The sequence below is a fragment of the Acartia tonsa genome, chromosome 3 (assembly GCF_053477335.1).
Source record: "Acartia tonsa isolate MP-2025a chromosome 3, ASM5347733v1, whole genome shotgun sequence".
Taxonomy (NCBI): Eukaryota; Metazoa; Arthropoda; class Copepoda; order Calanoida; family Acartiidae; genus Acartia; species Acartia tonsa.
In genome coordinates this window covers 3,028,734-3,051,973 of record NC_137262.1, presented here as the reverse complement: position 1 = coordinate 3,051,973, position 23,240 = coordinate 3,028,734, and the positions used below count along the sequence as shown (strand labels likewise).

The window sequence follows — 23,240 nt, the reverse complement described above, 5'->3', positions numbered from 1 at the left end:
CTGGCAAACTTATCATGATTAGTTAAGAAATTTGTGTTTATCTTAGAATCATAATCCTTGTATAAAAGTAACATGATGTCTGATGATAGTCTATGTGTCTGTATGTAACTGAAGATCTCGCTAACTACTAGTTCCTCTTTACAGTGAAGCTTCTTATGGGTCCAGGGAATTTCTATAGCTATTTTTGTGGAGGGTAACTCCACCTTCCCCAATGTGATCACTCGATAGCTGCGATTTTAGGTGCCTGGCTAGGAATTCCTCCAAAACGTTCAAGCTTTGTTCAGCTGCTAATAGTTTACATTTTACAGCAGCGGCCTGGAGCTGTTTTTGTAAATGCTGATGAACCGGCTGTTATAATATTTGCAGTATGGCTTCGAAACCAACTAATATCAAATGAATTGAAACCGGTGCCTAGCCAAAAATCATGTATCGTATAGTATTTATAGAGAATTTACAGAAAGATATCTATAATACGATGCAATAGATGGCCTTTCTTGATAACTGTATATTTGTTACTTGATAATTGTTCTCTAATTAGGATGACACATCTGGTAGTGATAACTGTCCAGAAACTGAAAACATATGTGTCAATGATTTCCAAGGTAGGATGAAAAGATGGAGATATATAGTTAGATAATTAGATAGATACATAGACATATAAATAGATAAATAGATGACACATAGTAATAACTGTCCAGAACCTAAAAACATAAAACGTGTCAATGATTGATAGATAGAAAGATAGACATATAAACAGATAGATAGATGCAACGTCTGGTAGTGATAACTATGCAGAAACTGAAAACATATGTGTCAATGATTTCCAAAGTAGGATGGATAGATAGATAGAAAGATAGTTAGATATATATCTAGATAGATAGATAGCTAGATGGATAGATATGTAGATGATTAGATAGATAAATAGTTAGATGACTGAAACTGAAAACATATGTGCAATGATTTCCAGGATAAAATAGTTAATTAGATTGATAAATAGATAGATACATAGATGGATATATATTTAGGTATATAAATAGATAGATAGATGATACATAGTGTTAACTCTCCAAAAACTAGAAACATATGTGTCAATGATTTTCCAAGTAATATAGCTTATTAGATTTTTAAAGAGATTTATAGATATATAAATAGATAGTTAGTTAATTAGATATGCATAAAAAAAAAGATAGACAGATGTTATTTATCTTACACTTTTTATTGTATTATCCGCGAAAAGCGATAAATAACTGTGATCGTATTGCATTAAAATATGAAACCGTAGGATTGAATTTAAGTTATCAAACGCCTTACTTCAGTCAAACTGCATAAAATTAATAAAATTATATTCAATAAAATATACTTTTAACATGTACAACCAAATCCAAATGCGGGTTAATACATTAATTTAGATGATCCAACCCTGCAGTATCCAGGTGGTGGGGAGGAAGATACTGGCATAATGAGACAAGATAGCCAGTCATTGATACAGGTTTGTTTTAGTATTGGGAGCACAGCATCTTTTTAACTAGGATCTGTACGTATGTAAGTATCAAGGTGCATGGGGGGGGGGGGGAGATTCTGGCATAATAATAGAGCCATTTATTGATACAGTTAAATATACTTCTCAGCTCCGCAGTCCTAGCATAAAAAGGGCCCCACGCTTGTGTTAATTATTTTTAATTAATTTCTAAATGTATAGGAGATAAACTAATATAAATATTCGATTTAATTTTGCTCCTTAAATTTTTACGACAAACTATTTCAAATATTTGTTATTAACCTATACTTTTTCATGATTTCTATTTATATCTTTCAGAATTGTATTTCTCAAACAAAAACATTCGGTACATAAAAAGTATAAAAACAATGGAATCGAATTAAAAAGAAGTCTAACCTCTCACTAGAAAAAGTATTTATTTTTATCCAACTCTTAGACAAAATATTGGCCGTTATTGAAATTTGTGAAAATAGTTTTTAAATAGAAAAGACTTGACGCAATTTTGTACATGCTTTGACTTTTAGAAGCGAAGCTACTGCATAAGTGTTTGTGTCTGTCTGTGAAAATGGCCTGGTCCGTAGTGCAGATTCTTTTTCTTTCTTACTCTCTATCTTCGGTCTTAAGTTTTGTGTATAACTCCAAATAAAAATATTTAGTTATTGTCAAACTCTGATGTTATTCCATGATAAATTTTTTCTTTATTTTATAATTGACTAGTTGCTTCACCCCATAGCTTTTAGGGATAGACGGGGGATCTAATACAAAATAGCCTGAAACCATCCCAAGTAATTCCATAAAAAATACAACAATTTTCAGGATTTAGACAAAAACTTTACTACTTTATATAATAGGATAATTATATTTTTCTTTTCTAGGGTCGTGTCAAAATGAGTAGAAAGATTTCTAAAAAGCAGGTAAAGATTTTATTTTGTTTTTATGAAATGATTAGCTTTATCTAGTTATGCTTTTTTATATGAAATTAAAATATTGTTTTCCTACAGTTTATACTGTAATAATACTAATTATTTTTGTACTCCAAGTAATTAAGTATTTAGGTCGTATTTCCAATTAAATATGCAAAATGATTACATACAATTTAAAACAATTGTTTTCTGTACTTTTTGGTAGCAAAGTTTTACTACAATGATTTTTTGTATCCGTTTTTCCTAATCTTCAAATAGATTATGATAAGGGTATGTCCATTTATTTTTGTAGGTTATGATTCTAAAAAGATTAGGTTCATGTGAAGGAAACGAAGCTGCGGGTTTCGTCGTATTTTTACAGTAGCTTTTAAAAGGTTATTTTAGATTAGGTGAGGTTAAGTTAGGTTAGGTGATTAGCCCCGCAGAGTTAGAGCTCCTCACAGGGACTAGAAAGAGGAGGAAAGCTACTGTGAAAATATGACGAAACCCGCAACTTTGTTTTCTTAACATGACCCGAACATTCTTTATATTTTTTCATGGATCTAATACGCTGATTAACATAGCCTAATTTTGTCTAATACAAAATGTGAAAGACAGAAAGATTTTTTTAAAATCCGCAAAATGTTTTGCGGATTTATAAATTTTGATTAGAAGTGGAATGAATCTCTCTTATTGGTTGCATGCTATATAATATTCTATATAGGGTTTCTGTGAGAAAAAGAAAAGAAAATCAGTGAGTTTTGTAACATAATACGTTTTATTAATAGAGTGTTAAAGTATAAACATATAAAACTAAGTGTGACAAAATGTACCAACAATAATGCTAATAGTATAATAACTCATGTAAAGGAGAAAGAATTCATAAAGCAATCTTGTATTTCAAGTATCTAGTACGTTTAGAAACATTATTGGGAACCTTTTTATAAAAGTAACAGGATCTGTGTTTGACTGATTATTTTTCTGTGTGGCATTTTGTTGGTTTGTCCCCAAAGATCACGCAAACCGCTGAACCCAAATTGTTCTCCTTTATATTGTTAATAGGCTCTGGGAAGGTTTATAACTATTTCGGGGAAGGCTACCACCTTCCCTCATTTCAAGGGAATTTTTAAAACATTTTTTGAAAACTAAATTTGAAGACTAGTTGAGGTTGACATCCCCTCCCCCACTCCAAGTGCCCTCTGTGGCATCTTCGGGCGCAGCCGCAAGTATTGTATATTTAGCTTATAAATTTATTAGATTCTTTGATTACGAGATTTCTTCATAATCTTGTCTCCTTTATATTGATAGCTAACTTTTAGGGCACATTGAACTTTGTTTTTAGCACTTATATTGTAGATTTTAACTAATAATATGTTACATTTTGTTCATCATAAAGAAATATAATACTTCTTTGCCTTTTATAGCCACTAGATCTTTTCATGAAAATACTCTTTTTCGATTTTTAGTCTTCTGCTAACCTAAAAAGTTACTTTAGGAGCCTAGAAATACATGTACAAAATTTCAGCTCTCTATCTCTACTGGCGACCTAGCGCCAGGCATGTAAAATATCAACAGATAACGGTAGCACGGCGGTTTTAACAATATCTCAGCAATGTGCAGGTTTTAAGCTCTTCTGCATATTTCAATTTAAACACATAAGGACAAAGGTATATTATCCCAAAAATCTTTTGTCAAAGTCTACTCTACACCTAGCGCCAGTCAGTTTTCTAAAATCATGCATTTTATACCTGTGAAAATAGAAATCGCCAGCGCTATGTGTAGAGTAGTCTTTGACAAAATATTTTTGGGATATTATATCTTTGGCCTTATGTGTTTAAGTTGAAATATGCAGAACACCTAAATTCATCTTCCAAGCCATTCCCTAGGCATTATAATTTTTTTTATGAAATAACGGGATTTCAAAACTGCCCTTTGAAAAGGCCTAAAAAATATCTTTTTTGTCACTTTTTTCACTGCTTATAGTTACAACTTATTAAGATATTATGCTCAGTTAAAAAAAATCGGCGCCTCCAGCACCAAAACCGGCAAAAACTGGCAGTTAAACTTCTGTGCCCCTACTTGCCCCCCTCTTCGGTAAACAGTAGTTATCTCAAGAAGTAAAAGAGATATCAACACACAGAAAGAAAGCCTTTTAAATAAAACTAAACTAAGTAACTATTACATATTTAATTTTGGGACTTTCCTTCTAGGGGCTTGTGGAGCAAAAGACCCACCAAAACACTAATAATATGAGTTCTGAGCTTATTTTTAAAGATATCAACCTGATTTTTTAAAAAATCTTTTGTTACCATAATTGAACTCAGTAACATTTACAGATTTCATTTTGGGACTTTCCTTCTAGGGGCTTGTTTGGCAAAAGACCCCCAAAAACTAAAAATGTGAGTTCTGGACTTATTTTTAAATAAATCAACCTAATTTTTTTTGAGAAAACTTTTTTCATATAACCAAACTCAGCAACCTATACAGATTTCATTTTGGGACTTTCCTTCCAGGTGCTAGTGGAGCAAAAGACCCCCCAAAACACAAAAATTATGAGTTCTGAGCTTATTTTTAAAGATATCAACCTGATATTTTTAAAGAAATTTTTTAAAATAAAATTGAACTCAGTAATGATTACACATTTAATTTTGGGACTTTCCTTTGAGGGGCTTGTGCAGCAAAAGACCCCCCAAAACAAAAAAAATATGAGTTCTGAGCTGATATTTAAAGATATCAACCAGATTTTTTTAAAGGAAACTTTTTTAACATAACCAAACTCAGCAGGGGCATCCAAGCTTTTTTTTTTGGGGGGGGGGGCGCACCCCCAAATTAGTTTGGGGGGGGGGAGTAATCCCAACTTTACCCCCCCCTCTTGGACGTCTATGAAACTCAGTAATGTTTACAGATTTTATTTTAGGACTTTCCTTCTAGGGGCTAGTTAGGCAAAAGACCCCCAAAATCAAAAATATGAGTTCTGAGCTTATTTTTAAAGATATCAACCTGATTTTTTTTTGAGAACTTTTTTAACATAACCAAACTCAGTAACATTTACAGATTTCATTTTGTGACTTTCCTTATAGAGGATTGTTTGGCAAAAGACCCCCAAAAACTAAAAATATGAGTTCTGGACTTATTTTTAAAGATATCAACCATTTAGGAGGGGGTATTTTAGGAGGGGTAAACAATTTTGAATACCCCCAAAAAATAAAAAATACTAAATTTTTATTAAAATTTAAATAACCCCTCCAAAAAAAAAAAAAAAAATATCCTGGGGACAAATTTAGTTTACCAACAGATTTCAGGGGGGGTAATCACCCCCCCCCCCCCAAGCAAATTTTACCCCCCCCCCCAAAAAAGCTTGGACTGAGTTTGGTTATGTTAAAAAAATTTTCTTTAAAAAATCAGTTTGATATCTTTAAATATCAGCTCAGAACTCATATTTTTTGTGTTTTGGGGGGTCTTTTGCTGCACAAGCCCCTCAAAGGAAAATCCCAAAATGAAATGTGTAATCATTACTGAGTTCAGTTTTTATTTAAAACATTTTCTTTAAAAAAATCAGGTTGATATCTTTAAAAGTAAGCTCAGAACTCATATTTTTGATTTTGGGGGTCTTTTGCCCAACTAGCCCCTAGAAGGAAAGTCTTAAAATGAAATCTGTAAACATTACTGAGTTTCATAGACTTCCAAGAGGGGGGGTAAAGTGGGGGTTACCCCCCCCCCCCCGCCAAACTAATTTGGGGGTGCGCCCCCCCCCCCAAAAAAAAAGCTCATTTTTTTGTGTTTTGGGGGGTCTTTTGCTCCACTAGCACCTGGAAGGAAAGTCCCAAAATTAAATCTGTATAGGTTGCTGAGTTTGGTTATGTGAAAAAAGTTTTCTCAAAAAAAATTAGGTTGGTAACTCATATTTTTAGTTTTTGGGGGTCTTTTGCCAAACAAGCCCTTAGAAGGAAAGTCCCAAAATGAAATCTGTAAATGTTACTGAGTTCAATTATGGTAACAAAAGATTTCAAAAAAAATCAGGTTGATATCTTTAAAAATAAGCTCAGAACTCATATTCATAGACGTCCAAGACGCGATTACCCCCTCCATTTAAAATTTACCCCTACCCTGGGGGTGCCGTAGGCACCCCCAACCATTTAGGAGGGGGTATTTACCCCCCCCAAACAATTTTAGGGGGGTAAATACCCCCCCCAAAAAAAGAAAATCTCTAACAAAAAATTTTTGCACGCTTCGCGCGCATTTTTATTACTAAATTTTTGATAAAATTTAAATTACCCCCCCCAAAATTTTTACCCAGGGGGTAAATTTTGGGGGGGGGTAAACAAATTTTACCCCTGCCAACAGATTTCAGGGGGGGTAATTACCCTCCCCAAGCTAATTTTACCCCCGGGGTAAAAATTTCAGGGGGGGTAAAAAAAATTTGCAGCGCGCTTCGCGCCATTTTACCCCCCCAAAACCGAATTACCCCCCCCAAAATAAAAAAAGCTTGGACGCCCCTGCTCATATTATTAGTGTTTGGGTGGGTCTTTTGCTCCACAAGCCCCTAGAAGGAAAGTCCCAAAATTAAATATGTAATAGTTACTTAGTTCAGTTTTATTTAAAAAGCTTTCTTTCTGTGTGTTGATATCTCTTTTACTTCTTGAGATAACTACTGTTTACCGAAGAGGGGGGCAAGTAGGGGCACAGAAGTTTAACTGCCAGTTTTTGCCGGTTTTGGTGCTGGAGGCGCCGATTTTTTTTAACTGAGCATAATATCTTAATAAGTTGTAACTATAAGCAGTGAAAAAAGTGACAAAAAAAGATATTTTTTGGGCCTTTTCAAAGGGCAGTTTTGAAATCCCGTTATTTCATAAAAAAAAATTATAATGCCTAGATAAGGCCAAAGATATAATATCTTAAAAATCTTTTGTCAAAGTCTACTGTACACCTAGCGCTGGCGATTTCTATTTTCACAGGTATAAAATGCATGATTTTAGAAAACTGACTGGCGCTAGGTGTAGAGTAGACTTTGACAAAAGATTTTTGGGATAATATACCTTTGTCCTTATGTGTTTAAATTGAAATATGCAGAAGAGCTTAAAACCTGCACATTGCTGAGATATTGTTAAAACCGCCGTGCTACCGTTATCTGTTGATATTTTACATGCCTGGCGCTAGGTCGCCAGTAGAGATAGAGAGCTGAAATTTTGTACATGTATTTCTAGGCTCCTAAAGTAACTTTTTAGGTTAGCAGAAGACTAAAAATCGAAAAAGAGTATTTTCATGAAAAGATCTAATAGCCACCTATTTGTATTTCTAAGCAAATTTAGTGTAAGTTTTTTTTTGAAGGCATCTTTAATTTTTATGCATATTTTAGATGTCAACTCGAAGTGATAAGAGTACAACTACTAGAAGAGATAGAGATATGTAAGTGATATTTTTGTAACAAATAAGCTTTGTATTTTTCATCATACAATTTTGTAGCAATACAAAGCTTTTTATACCTCCACTCCTCCTTACCTTTCTATACAATAGGTAAATAGATAATAAATAGATTTTATTTCCTTTTTATTATTTTATAAGTAAAGATAATCATCATGTTTATTAAGGAGAGAGATAGTTATTCATGTTTATGATGAAAACAAGGATCTACAAAAATATTATATTTAAGGAGAGAGATAGTTATTCATTTTTATGATGAAAACAAGGGTCTACAAAAATATTATATTTAAGGAGAGAGATAGTTATTCATGTTTATGATGAAAACAAAGGTCTACAAAAAGATTTTGTTTGTCCACAAAGAATACTTCTGGAAAGAATGGTCTATTTCAGGTAAAGTTCCCATTTTTAAAAGCGAAGATTTTCTATAATTAGGGTCGGTCCGTAACAGAGAGTTAGCTCTTTTCGTTTATTTAAACAGGTTAGAATTGTCCTATCAATTTCAAACTTTGCATGATGATTCGTATAGTAGTTAAGTACAATTTAGAAAGCGTAGCAACTCTATAAACAATACCAGAATGTCCGTACGTCCATTTTAAACATGTTGATTTTTAACTTTTTTGACAACAAATTTTTGTATGTTAAAATTATCTGATTCTTCTGATTTTTTGAAAACCGATTCCTATTACAACAAGGTACAACATTATAAGCGAAGCATCTCTATAAACAAGTCCCAAAAATGTAAGTATGTCCTTAAACAGTATCATTTATTTATGCAGTTTTGCAACAAATTTTCATAAAATATTGTTTGTACTGATGCATTAATATTCTGCTAATTCAGTTATGATAATCTACAAGTGTTAATGTTCGTTTGTCCTTCCATTTCAGAGCTTCGCTTTTATGGATGTTGTCATCCTTGTTTCTCAATAATTGGACCATAGATTTTACTGCTATACCAATTACTATGATATTCTCTATGACCTCTAAAACGATGGATTTTAAAATCTATGTCTGTTTGTCTGATACACGTTAGGAAATAAAGCTTTTATTAATAGTCTTAAAGTAGGGGGAATAAACTTCTCACCATCTTAATCAATTTAAAAAGATTTGAAACTGTAGCCATTTCTTTGGTTCTAAAGGGCTCTATAATGAGAGCCTCAAAAGTTAACTTTTTACAAAAGGCGTTTATCTGCGTTTTATAGCTTCTAACTGAATATTAAAAGAATTAAAAAGAAAATTTTTAAAAAAATTTAAATTTTACAGGGAAGTGACTAGTGGACAACAATTAGACGAAGTAGATATATCTGTACACTGTGATATTAAGATATTTGAATGGCTTATGTGCTGGATCCTGTATGATAATATAGAGGTATAGTACATAGATATATAGAGTCTAGAAGATATTAGACAGATAGACAGATATTTATGTAGGAGAGTTTATTAACTGTAAAAAGTGTCTCAAAAGCAGATATATTACGTCATAAAACATCTCTTCAACATTTTAATGACGTCACATTACTGATTTGTGAGACACTTTGAGTTTTACACTTTGAATGTTTAATTTGTAAGAAAAATAAAGATATATAATTAAACAGAAAATTAACATATAGGCATGTATATTTGCAGATAAATAGATGCAAATTAAATTTAATTGGTATTTTATGTATTTATAATGTTTAAAGGAAACTATCTAACCCCATTTTTAAAAAGATTTAATGTACAGTTTTTTACAACTTAATTTGCATTTATTTAGCAAATGCAATCATGTATTTGTACTCACCGAGTAAACGTCATTAAATTGTTGATTATGATATCATAAAACTTTTAGCAATGGTAATAATGTAGTAATGTGTTAATTTCGTGATTTAATAATTTTGGTGTCAGCGCAGAAAAAGAAACTTTTTTTCTTATCCTAAAGTGCAAAGCCAAAGGAGACTTTGCTTTTTTGAACTATGAAATAGAATTTTTATTATAATTTGAATATAAAATTGCAACTGACACTTCGTTTTAGTTAATTTCTTTTAGAAATTTTAAACCCCCAAAAAATTTGTAATAGTATCTTTTTAAAAAGCTACCACAATCAAAGTAAACCAATGAACCTTAAAATTAATTAACAATTATCAAAAATCTTAGTCTAACTCTTTCATTGCACAACATTTATCTGAAAGTGCTTACTATGCCTGGTAATAAACTTTACCTCATTGATGGTGAAGGCATTCCTCATTAACATATTTTTTAGCATCTATAGTATGATGTGTATTTTGTATTGCTTGTGATTAAAACTATGAAAAGCCTTTATGTTGACAAATGATATTTTGTTTAACAAAAAGTAAGAAATAAAAGTTACTTTTGAAATGTGCAACCACTGAAAGCACTTATAAGCACTAATTTAACAGTTGAGATCATTGTTAGCAACTTTAATGAGTTTTTTATAAAGTAGAAAATAAATTACTTTTCTTAATGGGTACTTAATATTTTATATTTGCTTTGGCGACACAATAATAGTACATAGTACATGATATAAACATTTGTATACTTTCTAACATTAATTTAAATTTTAACAAAAGTTATTATAAAATTATCAATCTAATATTTTTTTCTGTTTCCAACATAGATTTCCAATATTAAACAAAATTTTCAATACGAAATATATGATGCCTTAATTTAATTTAAAGACCTGATATTTTACATAAAAAAGGAACTATATTTAAAATACTATATTCAGCTGATAATTCTAAAATCTATTTTAAATTAGCATTAAGTTAAGGATTATAGGTTTAAATTCAACCCAAAACAGATTCTATTTTACAGGATTTGAATGATTAAACTCTAAAACAATTTCAGAAACAGTTAGGAAAGTGAAAAAAGCAAAAATATGATCAAATATCATAGGATTGTCCCTCTAAAAAGGCAATGAAAGAAATCATTTTCGCCTTGCTTCATACTCCCAAATTGTATTCTTTTTTGCGATCATATCGACCAAGACAAGGGTTAATGGAATCATACATTACCTTTTTTAGAGGTACAAAAACGTAATCAAACATTATATTTCTTCTTCTAAAAAAAATGGTCTCACCCTCCGAACTATAAAGAGGAAATAAGTAAGAATATTAACTATATAGGATTGACTTAGTATAAAATGATTAGACTATAATAATATATTACCTTTAGGAGAAGCCGCCGTTAGAAGCCAGCAATGTTATTTCTATATTAGTATCTGCTTCATTTTTGAAGGTATCATTTTCAATTTGATTTGTAAAAATTCTCCAAAAATATTTTAAATAAGGGGGAAGTTCGTAGCTTGGAGCTCGACTAAGCAATTTATAGGAAGTCACTAGGTATATATTATCAGTTTTCTTCAGCTACTGATTAAAAATATGGATTTAGATTGTATAGAAGGTTGAGAGGTTTTATTTCTCTTTAAGTTATGTGCTAGGTTCCATTGAGGTAAAAAAAATAAAAATATAGTCGGTCTGAGCTTTTGTAGTCAGCTTTGTTTTAAATTTCTTATATCTTCCTTTTTTATGATTATATGATGAATTATAGTTAGTTGATCGATACTTAAATTATAGTAACTTGAACTAAATAAAATAAGATTTTATTTCAGATATCTGAATTGGTGAATATTTGTATAGATTTTGTTTACAGCAATATCAATGAGGAAATTATTATAATATTTCGCGGATTTTGATATGAAAGTTTGTTTTTTATTAGGAGCGAAGAACTCTTACTTAGTTTTTAAGTAGCGAACCTACTCTATTATTCACTTTGCCCACCAGAAAGTCAATCCGGAAGTCCGTAATGCTATTGGGGAAAATAATTTGCTCAAGTATTATTCGAGTTAGACGGCTGATTTTATTTTGTAACGATTTCTTTCACCAATGAGTATCTAGTATGAAATTTGTCTTTGCCCTTTGGTCTGTCAGTATGATACAAAATATATATAATGAATAATATAAAAATAAGCGAGAAAGGTTTCTGATTTTTCTCTTAGATAAATTTATATTCAATTTTAACAAATACCCTTAAAATATCCTTTTCCGTATTCCAATCAATGAATGTAGTAATCGTTGTTTAGTATGGAAAGAATTGTTCTTGTTGTACGTATATATGACATCATTAAAGTTATTAAAGGACCCATTACTATGATTATATACAAACAAACAATTATTTACCCGTTACTATTATTTGCAATCAGGAAATTAGAGTTATTATATTGACAAAAAATATTAGAAAAATATGTTTATATGAATACTATTTACAGTGGCGTGCGAAGCACTTTGTCTAGGGGGGGGGCATTTTGAAGATTTTGTAAAATTTTGCCCCCCCCTAAATCAAAGTGCCCCGGGGGGGCACTTTTCTTTAGGGGGGGGGGGCATTTTGATTATATATACTAATTTTAAATAAGGGCGTTTTAAGGGGTGGGAGTATTTGATTATGGGCCTCCTAGTCCTTATCCCTTCTTCCCCATCCCTTCCCCCATCCCTATTTCCCATTTATATTCCCCACCTCTTCCCCCCCCCCATCTCTTTTCCCCCATCCCTTCTCCCCACCCTGTGTACTGTGCAAAAAATAAAAAAATTACTTTCATTGTATTAAAAAGCAGAAACTATTTGGAAGGGCGCGAAGCGCAAATTTATTTCTTCAAATATGCAGGGAGGGAGGGGTTTTCGGGCTATTTATTACACTAGTCCCCAATATTTCATAGCAGAAACCATTTGGAAGGGCGCAAAGCGCAAATTTTTGTCTTCAAATATGCAGGGAGGGAGGGGTTTTTGGACTATTTATTACACTAGTCCCCAATATTTCATAGCAGAAACATTTGGAAGGGCGCGAAGCGCAAATTTTTTTCTTCAAATATGCAGGGAGGGAGGGGTTTTTGGGCTATTTATTACACTAGTCCCCAATATTTCATAGCAGAAACATTTGGAAGGGCGCGAAGCGCAAATTTTTTTCTTCAAATATGCAGGGGGGAGGGGTTTTTGGGCTATTTATTACACTAGTCCCCAATATTTCATTGCAGAAACCATTTGGAAGGGCGCGAAGCGCAAATTTTTTTCTTCAAATATGCAGGGAGGGAGGGGTTTTTGGGCTATTTATTACACTAGTCCCCAATATTTCATAGCAGAAACCATTTGGAAGGGAGCGAAGCGCAAATTTTTGTCTTCAAATATGCAGGGAGGGAGGGGTTTTTGGGCTATTTATTACACTAGTCCCCAATATTTCATATAAAATTTTCTTATTCGTTGGCTCAACAACTTTGGGGACTTTAATGGAATTTTGATTGGTTGGTTAATTAAGTCGAGTTTCCATACATTTCATCCACTAATTGTAATCTATATAAGGTAATTTTGTGTATCATCATTGGGGATGTACAAAATTTCTTTGGTAAAAAGTTTATATTATACAAAATAAAATACTTCCTATAACCTGGTTTGTTATGTTCAGTGAAAAAAGATTATAACCTAATTTCTACACTAATTAAAAAATTTGATTAAAAAATTTGGTAAGGTTAAATGAATAGTAACTGTCTGTTTGTCGCGAAGCGCCAAAAATTTTTTTTGGAGTATTTCTTGATCTTTTTTTTTGGAAACTGGGATAGTTTTGCTTTTTGTAGGGTAGGGGGCAAAAAGGGGCATTTTTGTTGACCAGGGGGGGGGCAAAATGGGGCATTTTTTAACATTTAGGGGGGGGCAGGGGGGGCGGTTGCTAGGGGGGGGGGCAGGGGGGGGGCGTTTTGGTCGCTAGGGGGGGGCGATTGCCCCAAATGCCCCCTTCGGTTCGCACGCCACTGACTATTTAGCTTTATAAATCACATGTGTAGAATAATCTTTATTTGCATAAGTAAAACATCTCTTGGTTTAAGATTTGAAGTCTCTAATTTAAAAAATACGGTCACATGAGCCATTAAAAGAGTGCTTGAGACCTTCAGGATCAAAAAATCAAATTCTCAGTTAATTATTTGAAATACCTATGCTTAAATAGTTAGTAAATTATAGCCCTCTTATCTTTCACAATCAGAAAGTGAGATTCTAGAAAATAATCGAATGAAAAAAAAACAAGTGAAGTTTAATAATAATGATTTGGTAGATTTTACAATTTTCTCCGAGTTTTAATTGTGTAAGTGATAGCCTGATAGGTCGGCTGGCCAGATTATTCAAGCCAACACAGCTGGAAACTCTGGTGGATAAACGGGATCTCATTGTTAGCAGATTATATACAAAGGTAGGTTTAATTTTACCATTTATTCTTGTAAAATAAGCTTCAACTAGCAGCTATGCCCCTGTAAGTAAAAGTAAAAAAAATGTAAGTGTTTTTTTTTAATTTAAGTTTTAATTAAAAATTAATTATTATTTTTGGGTGGGTTAGGTAACTTTTTTCTATGGGCGATTTCTCTTGGGAGGGTGGTTGTACTATTCATTTAAAGTAGTTATAAACCTTCCCAGGACCTATGTGAAGCTACTCTGTAAAGGAGAATTATATCGGATCAGTGCAGCGGTTAGCGAGATCCAGCGGTACAAACAAACAGGCTACATATTTTTTGAGGGATGGTTATGAATAATCTCTTATTCAACCTAATTAAACAAGACATCATTCATTAAATAAAGTTATTTTTATCTGTGTTAAAATTTAACCATTAATCTTACTTTAAATATATATCAGCATAAGTAAATTTACTTCTACTAGCCCAAATCTATTTTAACCAACACTACCTTATAAAGCATTTACAAAGTATTTTGCTTTCAGATGATAGGATTTCTGTGCAACAAGAGATCTTCGCCCAAAAATCAAATTTGGGACACTTTAGCTACTTTATTTAGGTAATTTTCATATTTTAAAACAAAATAACAATTAAAAGGGTGGTTATAATGAGTAAATATTGAAAGGGAAATATGAACAATGTTTTATTTGAAGTAGATGCCTTAAACAAAAGTATATAAAGTGACGCAATTGATAAAAAAAAGTAACACATAAAATTAAAGAGCTAGATTTAATTTTATAATAGCTTCGATTTAAAGATTTGTATCTATAAATGAGGGTTTCGGGTAACCCTGCAAGGTTAGGGCATCACTGGAAAAAAAACTCTATCCCCCCCCTTCCCCCTTCATTAAAAAAATAAGGGCACCGTATATTTTAAATCTTCAAAAATATTTGAAATATTTCCAGGTGCCAAAACTGTGGTAAATTTCTTACCAGTGCCAATTATAACAAACTACCCTGTATTATTACAAGTTCAAAAATAGATCCCAGTGGAAATATTGTTCCTTTACATTCCAGGTATTAAAGATAGCTATAGATAGTTATCAGGTAGCCACAGTGCGATCTTTTGCCAAAAAACGGGACATTTAGAGTAGACAAAAGTAAACTTCAATAAATAAGCTTGTATTTGAAGAAATTATGTAATTTATTTTGCTTTAACTTGGAAATAACTTAAATTTTGCCTCTGTTAACTTCTAATGTGCATTTGGTAAGTACGTCTTGCTGTTTTGGAGGAGCGAAGCTACCCTATTTTTAAAAAATCTATAAAACTTCATAACTTTAGTTAGGAAAGGAATATTTTAACAAAATCAACGTCTATGTAAATATTTCTTCAATGCAAACAATGTTTGTGAACAAGAATATAGCGTCAGGTGCACCCATTTCGAGTCCCGGCATTTTTAGGTAGGTCCAGTATAAGTAAAATAGGACACTTATAAGTCATGTTTTCAAATATTTTTTTTACAGATATAAACAACAATAACATAATTTTCAAAACACTTTTGATTTTGTGTTAATACCTTTATTCTAGGTCTAGCTATCTTCATTTAAAGTTTGTATAAGAATATAAGCATAATTACTTAAATTATATTATCTCTCAAACGTATATTTCTCTCTCTCTCTCTGATGCGTATATGTTTTTGCAATATTATAATTAATCCCAAAATTTGAATTTCTGCTGGACCAAAACCAGTTAGAACTACAAATTTTTGTAGAACACATGAAATTTAGCAAATTTAATTGCTAAAATAAAAGTACTTTTAAGTCATCTTTATCTAACGACTCCTTTATCCCTTAAATGTCCATTAAAACCACGAGAACGGCAAAAATCGTTAAAAATCACGCCAACGGCGGCAAATAACGGCAAAACGGTTCGCCAGAGGCAAATGATGCATAAGTCAAGAAAGATCCGCCTTAAAATGTTTGAAAATATTGCAGAGATGACTTTGGGCTCTAAAATGACTCCTTCCCCCTCTAACGAAGGAAAATTTGTAATTAACAAGAACGAAATTGTTCAAACCATGCAATGTAAAATGCTCAATTACTCAAAAACGGACAAGAGGCCCCAGGTTGTGAAAACTGTTTTATACACAATACATGTTGTATATTGATATTATTATTGCAAAACCCGGGGCCTCCTGTCCGTTTTTGGGTAAAATGGAGAAAACTGATTTTTTGGGGTTAAAAATCTTAATTTTTTTGGTGAAATTTTCTCACAAAATGTCATTTTACACCACAAAAAATTTTTTTTTTTTAATTTTTCTTTAATTAGACATTGGTACAGGTATCTGAAAAGTACCTCAATCAAAAATTATTTGCATAAGCTGAACATAAATGTATTTTTTGTTGCTTTGAAAAAATTGTGTAAAAAAATCTAAAAAATCATCAAAACTGAAGAGAAATTTTTCACTACCCTTTTTAAAAATGGCATAAATCTGCTAAAAATTAATATTTTTCAAAAATTTCTTTTCTAGCTGTCTACTTACAGCCATTATTAGGTCCTAGGATAGATAAAAGTCGATTTTAAATTTTTTGGATGTCCCGATTTTTTTCAAAAGATCGCACTGTGGTAGCTAGATGGATAGATAGATAGATAAATTAATGAATTGTGGGATACACAATTTATAGATAATAATGAAATTTGGATTAAAGTACATGCTATCAAAAAGATTAGTATAAAAAAACAGATAAATAGAATCAAACGCAATGTTTAAGTCAAGCTGTATTTAATTCTTTTAAAAACAGTTTATAACTTTTAATCATTTACTTATATAATATACAAGTTTTGTCTTATTTATATAGACAATTTGTCTAAAATTAATGTCCATGAAATACGGTCTGACAATTTTAAATTAAGATACAAAATTGAATTATTACACTATTTTATAGACTTTGAAAGAAGTTATATTAATTTTTTAGCAATATCTTTTTGACGTATTGATTATCACGGATACAAGAAAACTATTGCAAATCTATTCTAGAAATCTATTTGAACCATGTAATTTTTGGGTTTTGTTCCCCCCATAACACCACTTTCCTTTTTTTATCCCCCCTTCCCCCAAGAAAGGGACAAAAGACTGTAAATGAAACTGCCTATTAACTTGTTCTCCCATTTTAAGGGTTTTGAATAAAATATTGTCTATTGTCCTATCTTTGTATATTTATACCTAATAATTCCCAAATATATCATTATTCAACCCCTTCCAAACATTTAACCTTGGTAGATTTTACAAAATAAAAGATAAACAAAAGTTAAACATTTATTTTTCAAAACCATATTTTTAAAAAGTTATGCATTATATAAAGTTTCCCCCTAAAATATAATATGATGTTCCCCCAATTTAATACTTGATTTAACCAATTTTATTTACAATAACAGCAATTTGTCGGTTAGGTAAAGGTTACAAGTTGATGGATTAGCAAAATTATTGATTATATTTTTAAGAAACTGTTTTAGATTTGATGAATTGATTGTGTTATAATTAAATGAAATTTTATAAAAACTATTTCATAGTTTTATACAATTTTATGTAGAGGAAGAAATAAAAACTACTTTAATAAAATAAAATGTACTTTAATAAAGCATAGGTATCACCAAAAGATTTGGGGGTATTATCAGCCTTGATGATAAATGGAAAAGAAATATAAAAAATATTTTTTGTAAGTTTTAAATACAGACATACATACATACATTGATTAAAAAATACATACTCCACTAAAATTACAATTTATAGGTAAAATCAAAACAAATAAATATCAAAAAATAAAAATTGATTCACTTTGTTAGGGATCCAAGTTTCAACCTAACTGATTTCATCAAGAGTTTAAGACAAGAACTTAAATCTTGGAGAAAGGTAAAAATAATTAATTAAAATCTTATTTTTTTGCATATAGCATATTTTTATAAAGTAAAACATATATATTGATTTAAGATTTAAAATCAAATATACCTAAATATTTTTTTTCGTGAAAATTACTCTGCTTGTTTTAAAAAGTATAAGAACTAACTATAGACATAGGTTGTTTGAAAAAGGAAGAAAGCAAAAAATAGTTACTATCAACTGCCTTATAGAGGAGAAGAAAGTGTTGAAAAATATAAACATACTGCAATGATTTTCATTTTAGGTATTTTGGAGATTGTGGGGAATAGCTCACTACATGCCATGTTCTCTCTGCCATATCTATTTCCAGGTAAATTAGCAGTTATACAAAATCTTTTTTATATTATAAAATATCTATCTATCTATCTAGTTATAAATGCTTGTATTATGTAAACAATACGATGGTACATCTAGCTAGCTTTCCATATTTCTATAAAATATTATAGGTGTATATGCAGGCAGTAATATTTTATATATTTTAAAGTTTTATATGCTTTAGATAATGTTCCTGAATACCACTAAAAATCAGTACCTACAATGTACAGTTTTAAATATTTATCTTACTCTCTACCTTGTTATCTATCTTGCTACAGTACCTACCTATCCATCTATCTATCATATTATCTATCTTACTGTCTAGCTTGCTATCTATCTATCTATTTTAGTTCTATATGCTTGAATTCTGTAACCAACACCGTGATACTGCTGAATACCCTGGGATACCATTTAAGAACAGTACCTACCCCCTCGGGGAGTACCCCTGCTGTGGAGAAAAATCCATCAAGTTTCAACCATTAAATCAGGTATGTTAATATCTTTCAGAGTTAAAAACTTAACACCTATAATATATTTTTTTAAAATATAATATCATTTGAAATTAATCCGATCTGCAATCTGTGTGAAACTTTCCTAAGATAAAGATCTTAATATTTGTTTATATAACAAACAAATAGATTATCTAACATCAAACCTTAAAAACTGATAAATGCTACTTTATAGTCATTTATCAAATGCAGTTACTAGTTGAAAATGAATGAGCTTATTATTGCCAGGTATTATAAAACTAAGATAAAAGTTTATCCAGTTGTTTACTGAAATTAATCTTTATATTGCCTTGAAAACCTGCTTTTACCAGTAATAGGAATTATATTAACCTCCTACTTATCTAACTTTTATCTATCTAAATCAAACTTCAGTTGTTTAGCTGTGTATCTGATATACAAATAACTTTTTAATTATCTAGATGTATATTTAAATACCCAAATAAGCCATCACAACGATAACATATTATCAATCTATCAAGAAACTGTTTAAAGTGATAGTGCATATAAAAGAAATTACGTCATACAATACAAATGACCAAATATAAACTAATACGCAGACTAAATTACCAATGGCAGGCAAATATACATTTTAATTGACCCATATGGTAAGCCAGTATGACGTAAATTTTTATAGGTAATATAAAAGGCTTCATCTCTTAACACAAAAAGTTTTTTAAAGTTATTGAATCTAATTTATTTATCAAAGTATCTATCTATCTAGGAGGAGAAAGGATGCAAGTATAGAGACCACAAACTAAAAGTTCGAAACAGTTTTGAATCTGAAATATGTTTTATTCTGATGACGCACAGGTATAATCTTACAAGCATAGCATCTATATACATAAAAAAGGGGTTAAATAACTGTATGTCCCCATCCTAAAGACTTTGTGCCAACTCTCAATTAGATCTTTGAAAACCAATCAATAATGTCGTTAATATTAATCACAGCCAAGTAGCAGAAAACAATTTGCTAGCAGACGAAAAAGGTCCTCGGAAAAGGGGGCAGGTAGTTATCTGCATATACATCTATACTATAGATCTGTTGTCTAGAGGATATTAGAATGTAAATTATACTTGAACCTTTAGTTTTATAAATATAAGCTCTTATTCTTTGGCTAAAACATTTTGGGTACTTGTCAAATCTAATATATATTTGGTTATTCAAACAAGCAGCGTCCAAACTTTTCAACCAATGATTTTAATATGGTTTATTTACCATTGTCTTATAACCTAAAATTCCAGGTATAATTACTACAGTTACCCTAAACAAGATCACGTGATGTTATGAAAGTAAAATTAAACAAAACAAAGACAAAAACTATGGTGCAGTAATTAAGTGAGTAATTGATGACACAAAAAAATTGTATAATGATCAATATTCACAATACTTATATAATTTAATTCCTATAGTATATAAAATTTCAATTACTGGAATTAGATAATGTTGTATCGTCATTATGTCAATAAAAATTTTATTATTGCAATCTATTTCTGCTTTAAACCTCTTAAAAATAATTTTGATACATTTATTTTTCAAGAATCCAAGAACAAACTTGACTACTCTTAGATAGGTACCTTATTATTTTTAAAAACTACTTGGTAAAAGTAAAAATCTAAATATCCTATTTTCCCTTCATAATTATAATTTTCTTTTTTTCTTTCAGGGATTTGATATGTTTATCCCCCGAGAAGAAGACAAATCTGATAAAAATAGCTTCTGATGCCAACAGTATAAGTCGTCCTAAACCTATGGAACCAGTGGTAAGCATATTCAATTTACACGTTTTGTTAGTAGGTTGGCGTTAAAAGCAACATTCTTAGTACAAGGTCTATTATGTCGAATAGTAGGAACAGTAAATAACGGATCCAAGACAAACTCAATAGTGTTAAAATAATAACTTAATAACGTATTTAAATACAGGTTAGGTTAGGTGAAGACATGAATATTCAAATAAGCCCCCCCCCCGCAGTGGTTATGCATTTAAAACCTATATGATGGTTAGGTTAGGTTACACATAACCTGTTCTAAACCAGCGGATATCAAATATTTCTAATAGAGTTGCGCCATGGAACCCTTAAATAATTAAATCAAGTAAAATTTGTATTATTTAGAACAAAGATGAGGGAGATGAGGATGCTGAACGAGCCCCCACATTTCTTGTCCACCACTGTCTGGAGCCATTGCAAGGACAAACCGGATTGGTTGTTTTTCCATATAATCCTAGGAGGGTTAACAAACCCAGGAATGAGATCAAGAAACGTAAGTATTGCATAGAAGTGTAGCTACTCTATATGTTGCATTCTTGTCCACCCCTGTCTGAAGCCATTGCAGGGACAAACCGGATTGGTTGTTTTCCCATATAATCCAAGGAGGGTCAACAAATCCAGGAATGAGATTAAGAAACGTAAGTATTACATGGAAGCGTAGCCACTTTATATATTGCATTCTTGTCCACCCCTGTCTGGAGCCATAGCAGGGACAAGCGGGATTGGCTGTGTTTCCCTATAATCCAAGGAGGGTTAACAAACCCAGGAATGAGATCAAGAAACGTAAGTATTACATAGACGCGTAGCCATTATATATATTGTTTAATGTTTAATTAAGAAACGTAAGTATTGCTTATGAGCGTAGCTACTCTATATGTTGCATTCTTGTCCATCCATGTCTGGAGCCATTGCAGGGACAAAGTGGATTGGTTGTGTTTCCATATAATCCCAGGAGGGTTAACAAACCCAGGAATGAGATTAAGAAACGTAAGTATTACTTAAAAGCGTAGCTACTCTATATGCTGCATTCTTGTCCATCCATGTCTGGAGCCATTGCAGGGACAGACGGGATTGGTTGTTTTTCCGTATAATCCTAGGAGGGTTAACAAACCCAGGAATGAGATTAAGAATCGTAGCTACTCTATATGTTGCATTCTTGTCAACCCCTGTCTGGAGCCATTGCAGGGACAAACAGGATTGGTGGTGTTTCCATATAATCCTAGGAGGGTCAACAAACCCAGGAATGAGATTAAGAAACGTAAGTATTGCATAGAAGCGTAGCTACTCTATATGTTGCATTCTTGTCCATCCATGTCTGGAGCCATTGCAAGGACAAACAGGATTGGTTGTGTTTCCATATAATCCTAGGAGGGTTAACAAACCCAGGAATGAGATTAAGAAACGTAAATATGACATGACAAAGGCCAAAAATAATCAATGTTACGTCATAAAAAGGAGGGATATGAGAGGAGAAGGGGGAAAGAAAACCCCTTAAAAAGAGATGGATTATCTCTCATTTCTATGACGTCACATGAATAATTTTTTACACAATTTTGTCTTTATTACATAGATGCGTAGCCATTATATACATTATTAAATGTCCGCAAACAGGGTTGTATTTTTCCAAGAGGATTAACGAACCTAAAAATGAGGGTAAGATACCTCCCCCAAAAGGATTATAAATCTTCTCTAGACCTTTGAGAAGATTCACTATAAAGGAGAACCATATCGATACATTTTATACAGTATATAAAAAATTTATCTATGAACATTAAATGCTTTGTTAATGTCTAGCTGTCTTTAATTTCAGTAATAGTTCGTATCATGAAGAAGCATGGATATATTTTTATTTGGATGTTGCACCAGATTTTCATGTACTCTTATAAAGTGATGCTTGTAGCTGACTAATATAACGATATCTCTCATCAACCCTCTTTGCCCAAATACTACTGGATGCACGAACTAACCAATAAATGAGTTTCACGCAACCTAAATTGACAACAACAATTTTTTTCCTGTCAATATATTCACGTAAATTCAATATCCATTTGAATAATATAATATTTTATTTAAAAGGAAAAAGAAGAAAATTATTATTTTTCGTCGAATGCATTGTTTTCCCATTGCAGTAATAAAGTTGACGTTTCTCAGTCTGACCTAGATTTTATTCTAAATCTACAGGGGATATAGGAATAAGACAACGGATGACAAAGTAATGTAAATTCATTTGTTTTGATTTTTTTGTTTGGTAGGTGGTAAATGTTCTAGAGAACAGCATGTTGGAGATTAATTAAAGATGACAACATCCATAAAAGCGAAGCACTGAAACGGTAGGACAAACGGACATTAACACTTGTATAGTATCTGAACTGAAAAATCGGAACATAAATGTATAAATGTCGAATCAAAATTGTAGGTAAATTTGTTGAAAAACTGCTTAAAAACAGGATAATGTTTATGGACATACTTACATTTTTGGACTTGATTATAGAGTTGCTTCGCTTATAATATTGTTCTTTGTTGTCCCAGGAATCAATATACCAAAAATCAGATCAAACGGATAATTAAAACACTTGAAAATTTGTTGTTAAAAAAAGTAAAAAAAATCAACATGTTTAAAATGGACGAACGGACATTCTGGTAATGATTATAGAGTTGCTACGCTTTTTAAATCGTACCTAACTACTACAGG

The 23,240-nt window shown here is 31.5% G+C and overlaps 1 protein-coding gene across 1 annotated transcript in view; it reads left to right on the top strand.

Moving 5' to 3' along the window:
• The window catches only part of LOC145312956 (uncharacterized), a 51,310-nt gene that overhangs the window by 20,430 nt on the left and 7,640 nt on the right, over window positions 1-23,240 (top strand). Inside the window, exons 10-27 of the mRNA XM_080152168.1 lie at window positions 539-602; window positions 1,410-1,489; window positions 2,374-2,412; window positions 3,125-3,154; window positions 7,757-7,806; window positions 8,113-8,211; window positions 9,082-9,187; window positions 10,990-11,052; window positions 11,426-11,479; window positions 13,909-14,043; window positions 14,566-14,639; window positions 14,986-15,096; window positions 17,864-17,930; window positions 18,202-18,267; window positions 18,623-18,760; window positions 19,503-19,591; window positions 20,446-20,542; window positions 20,894-21,041. Of these exons, the coding sequence (XP_080008294.1) occupies window positions 539-602; window positions 1,410-1,489; window positions 2,374-2,412; window positions 3,125-3,154; window positions 7,757-7,806; window positions 8,113-8,211; window positions 9,082-9,187; window positions 10,990-11,052; window positions 11,426-11,479; window positions 13,909-14,043; window positions 14,566-14,639; window positions 14,986-15,096; window positions 17,864-17,930; window positions 18,202-18,267; window positions 18,623-18,760; window positions 19,503-19,591; window positions 20,446-20,542; window positions 20,894-21,041 (1,510 nt within the window). The remainder of the gene's footprint in view (window positions 1-538; window positions 603-1,409; window positions 1,490-2,373; window positions 2,413-3,124; window positions 3,155-7,756; window positions 7,807-8,112; window positions 8,212-9,081; window positions 9,188-10,989; window positions 11,053-11,425; window positions 11,480-13,908; window positions 14,044-14,565; window positions 14,640-14,985; window positions 15,097-17,863; window positions 17,931-18,201; window positions 18,268-18,622; window positions 18,761-19,502; window positions 19,592-20,445; window positions 20,543-20,893; window positions 21,042-23,240) is intronic.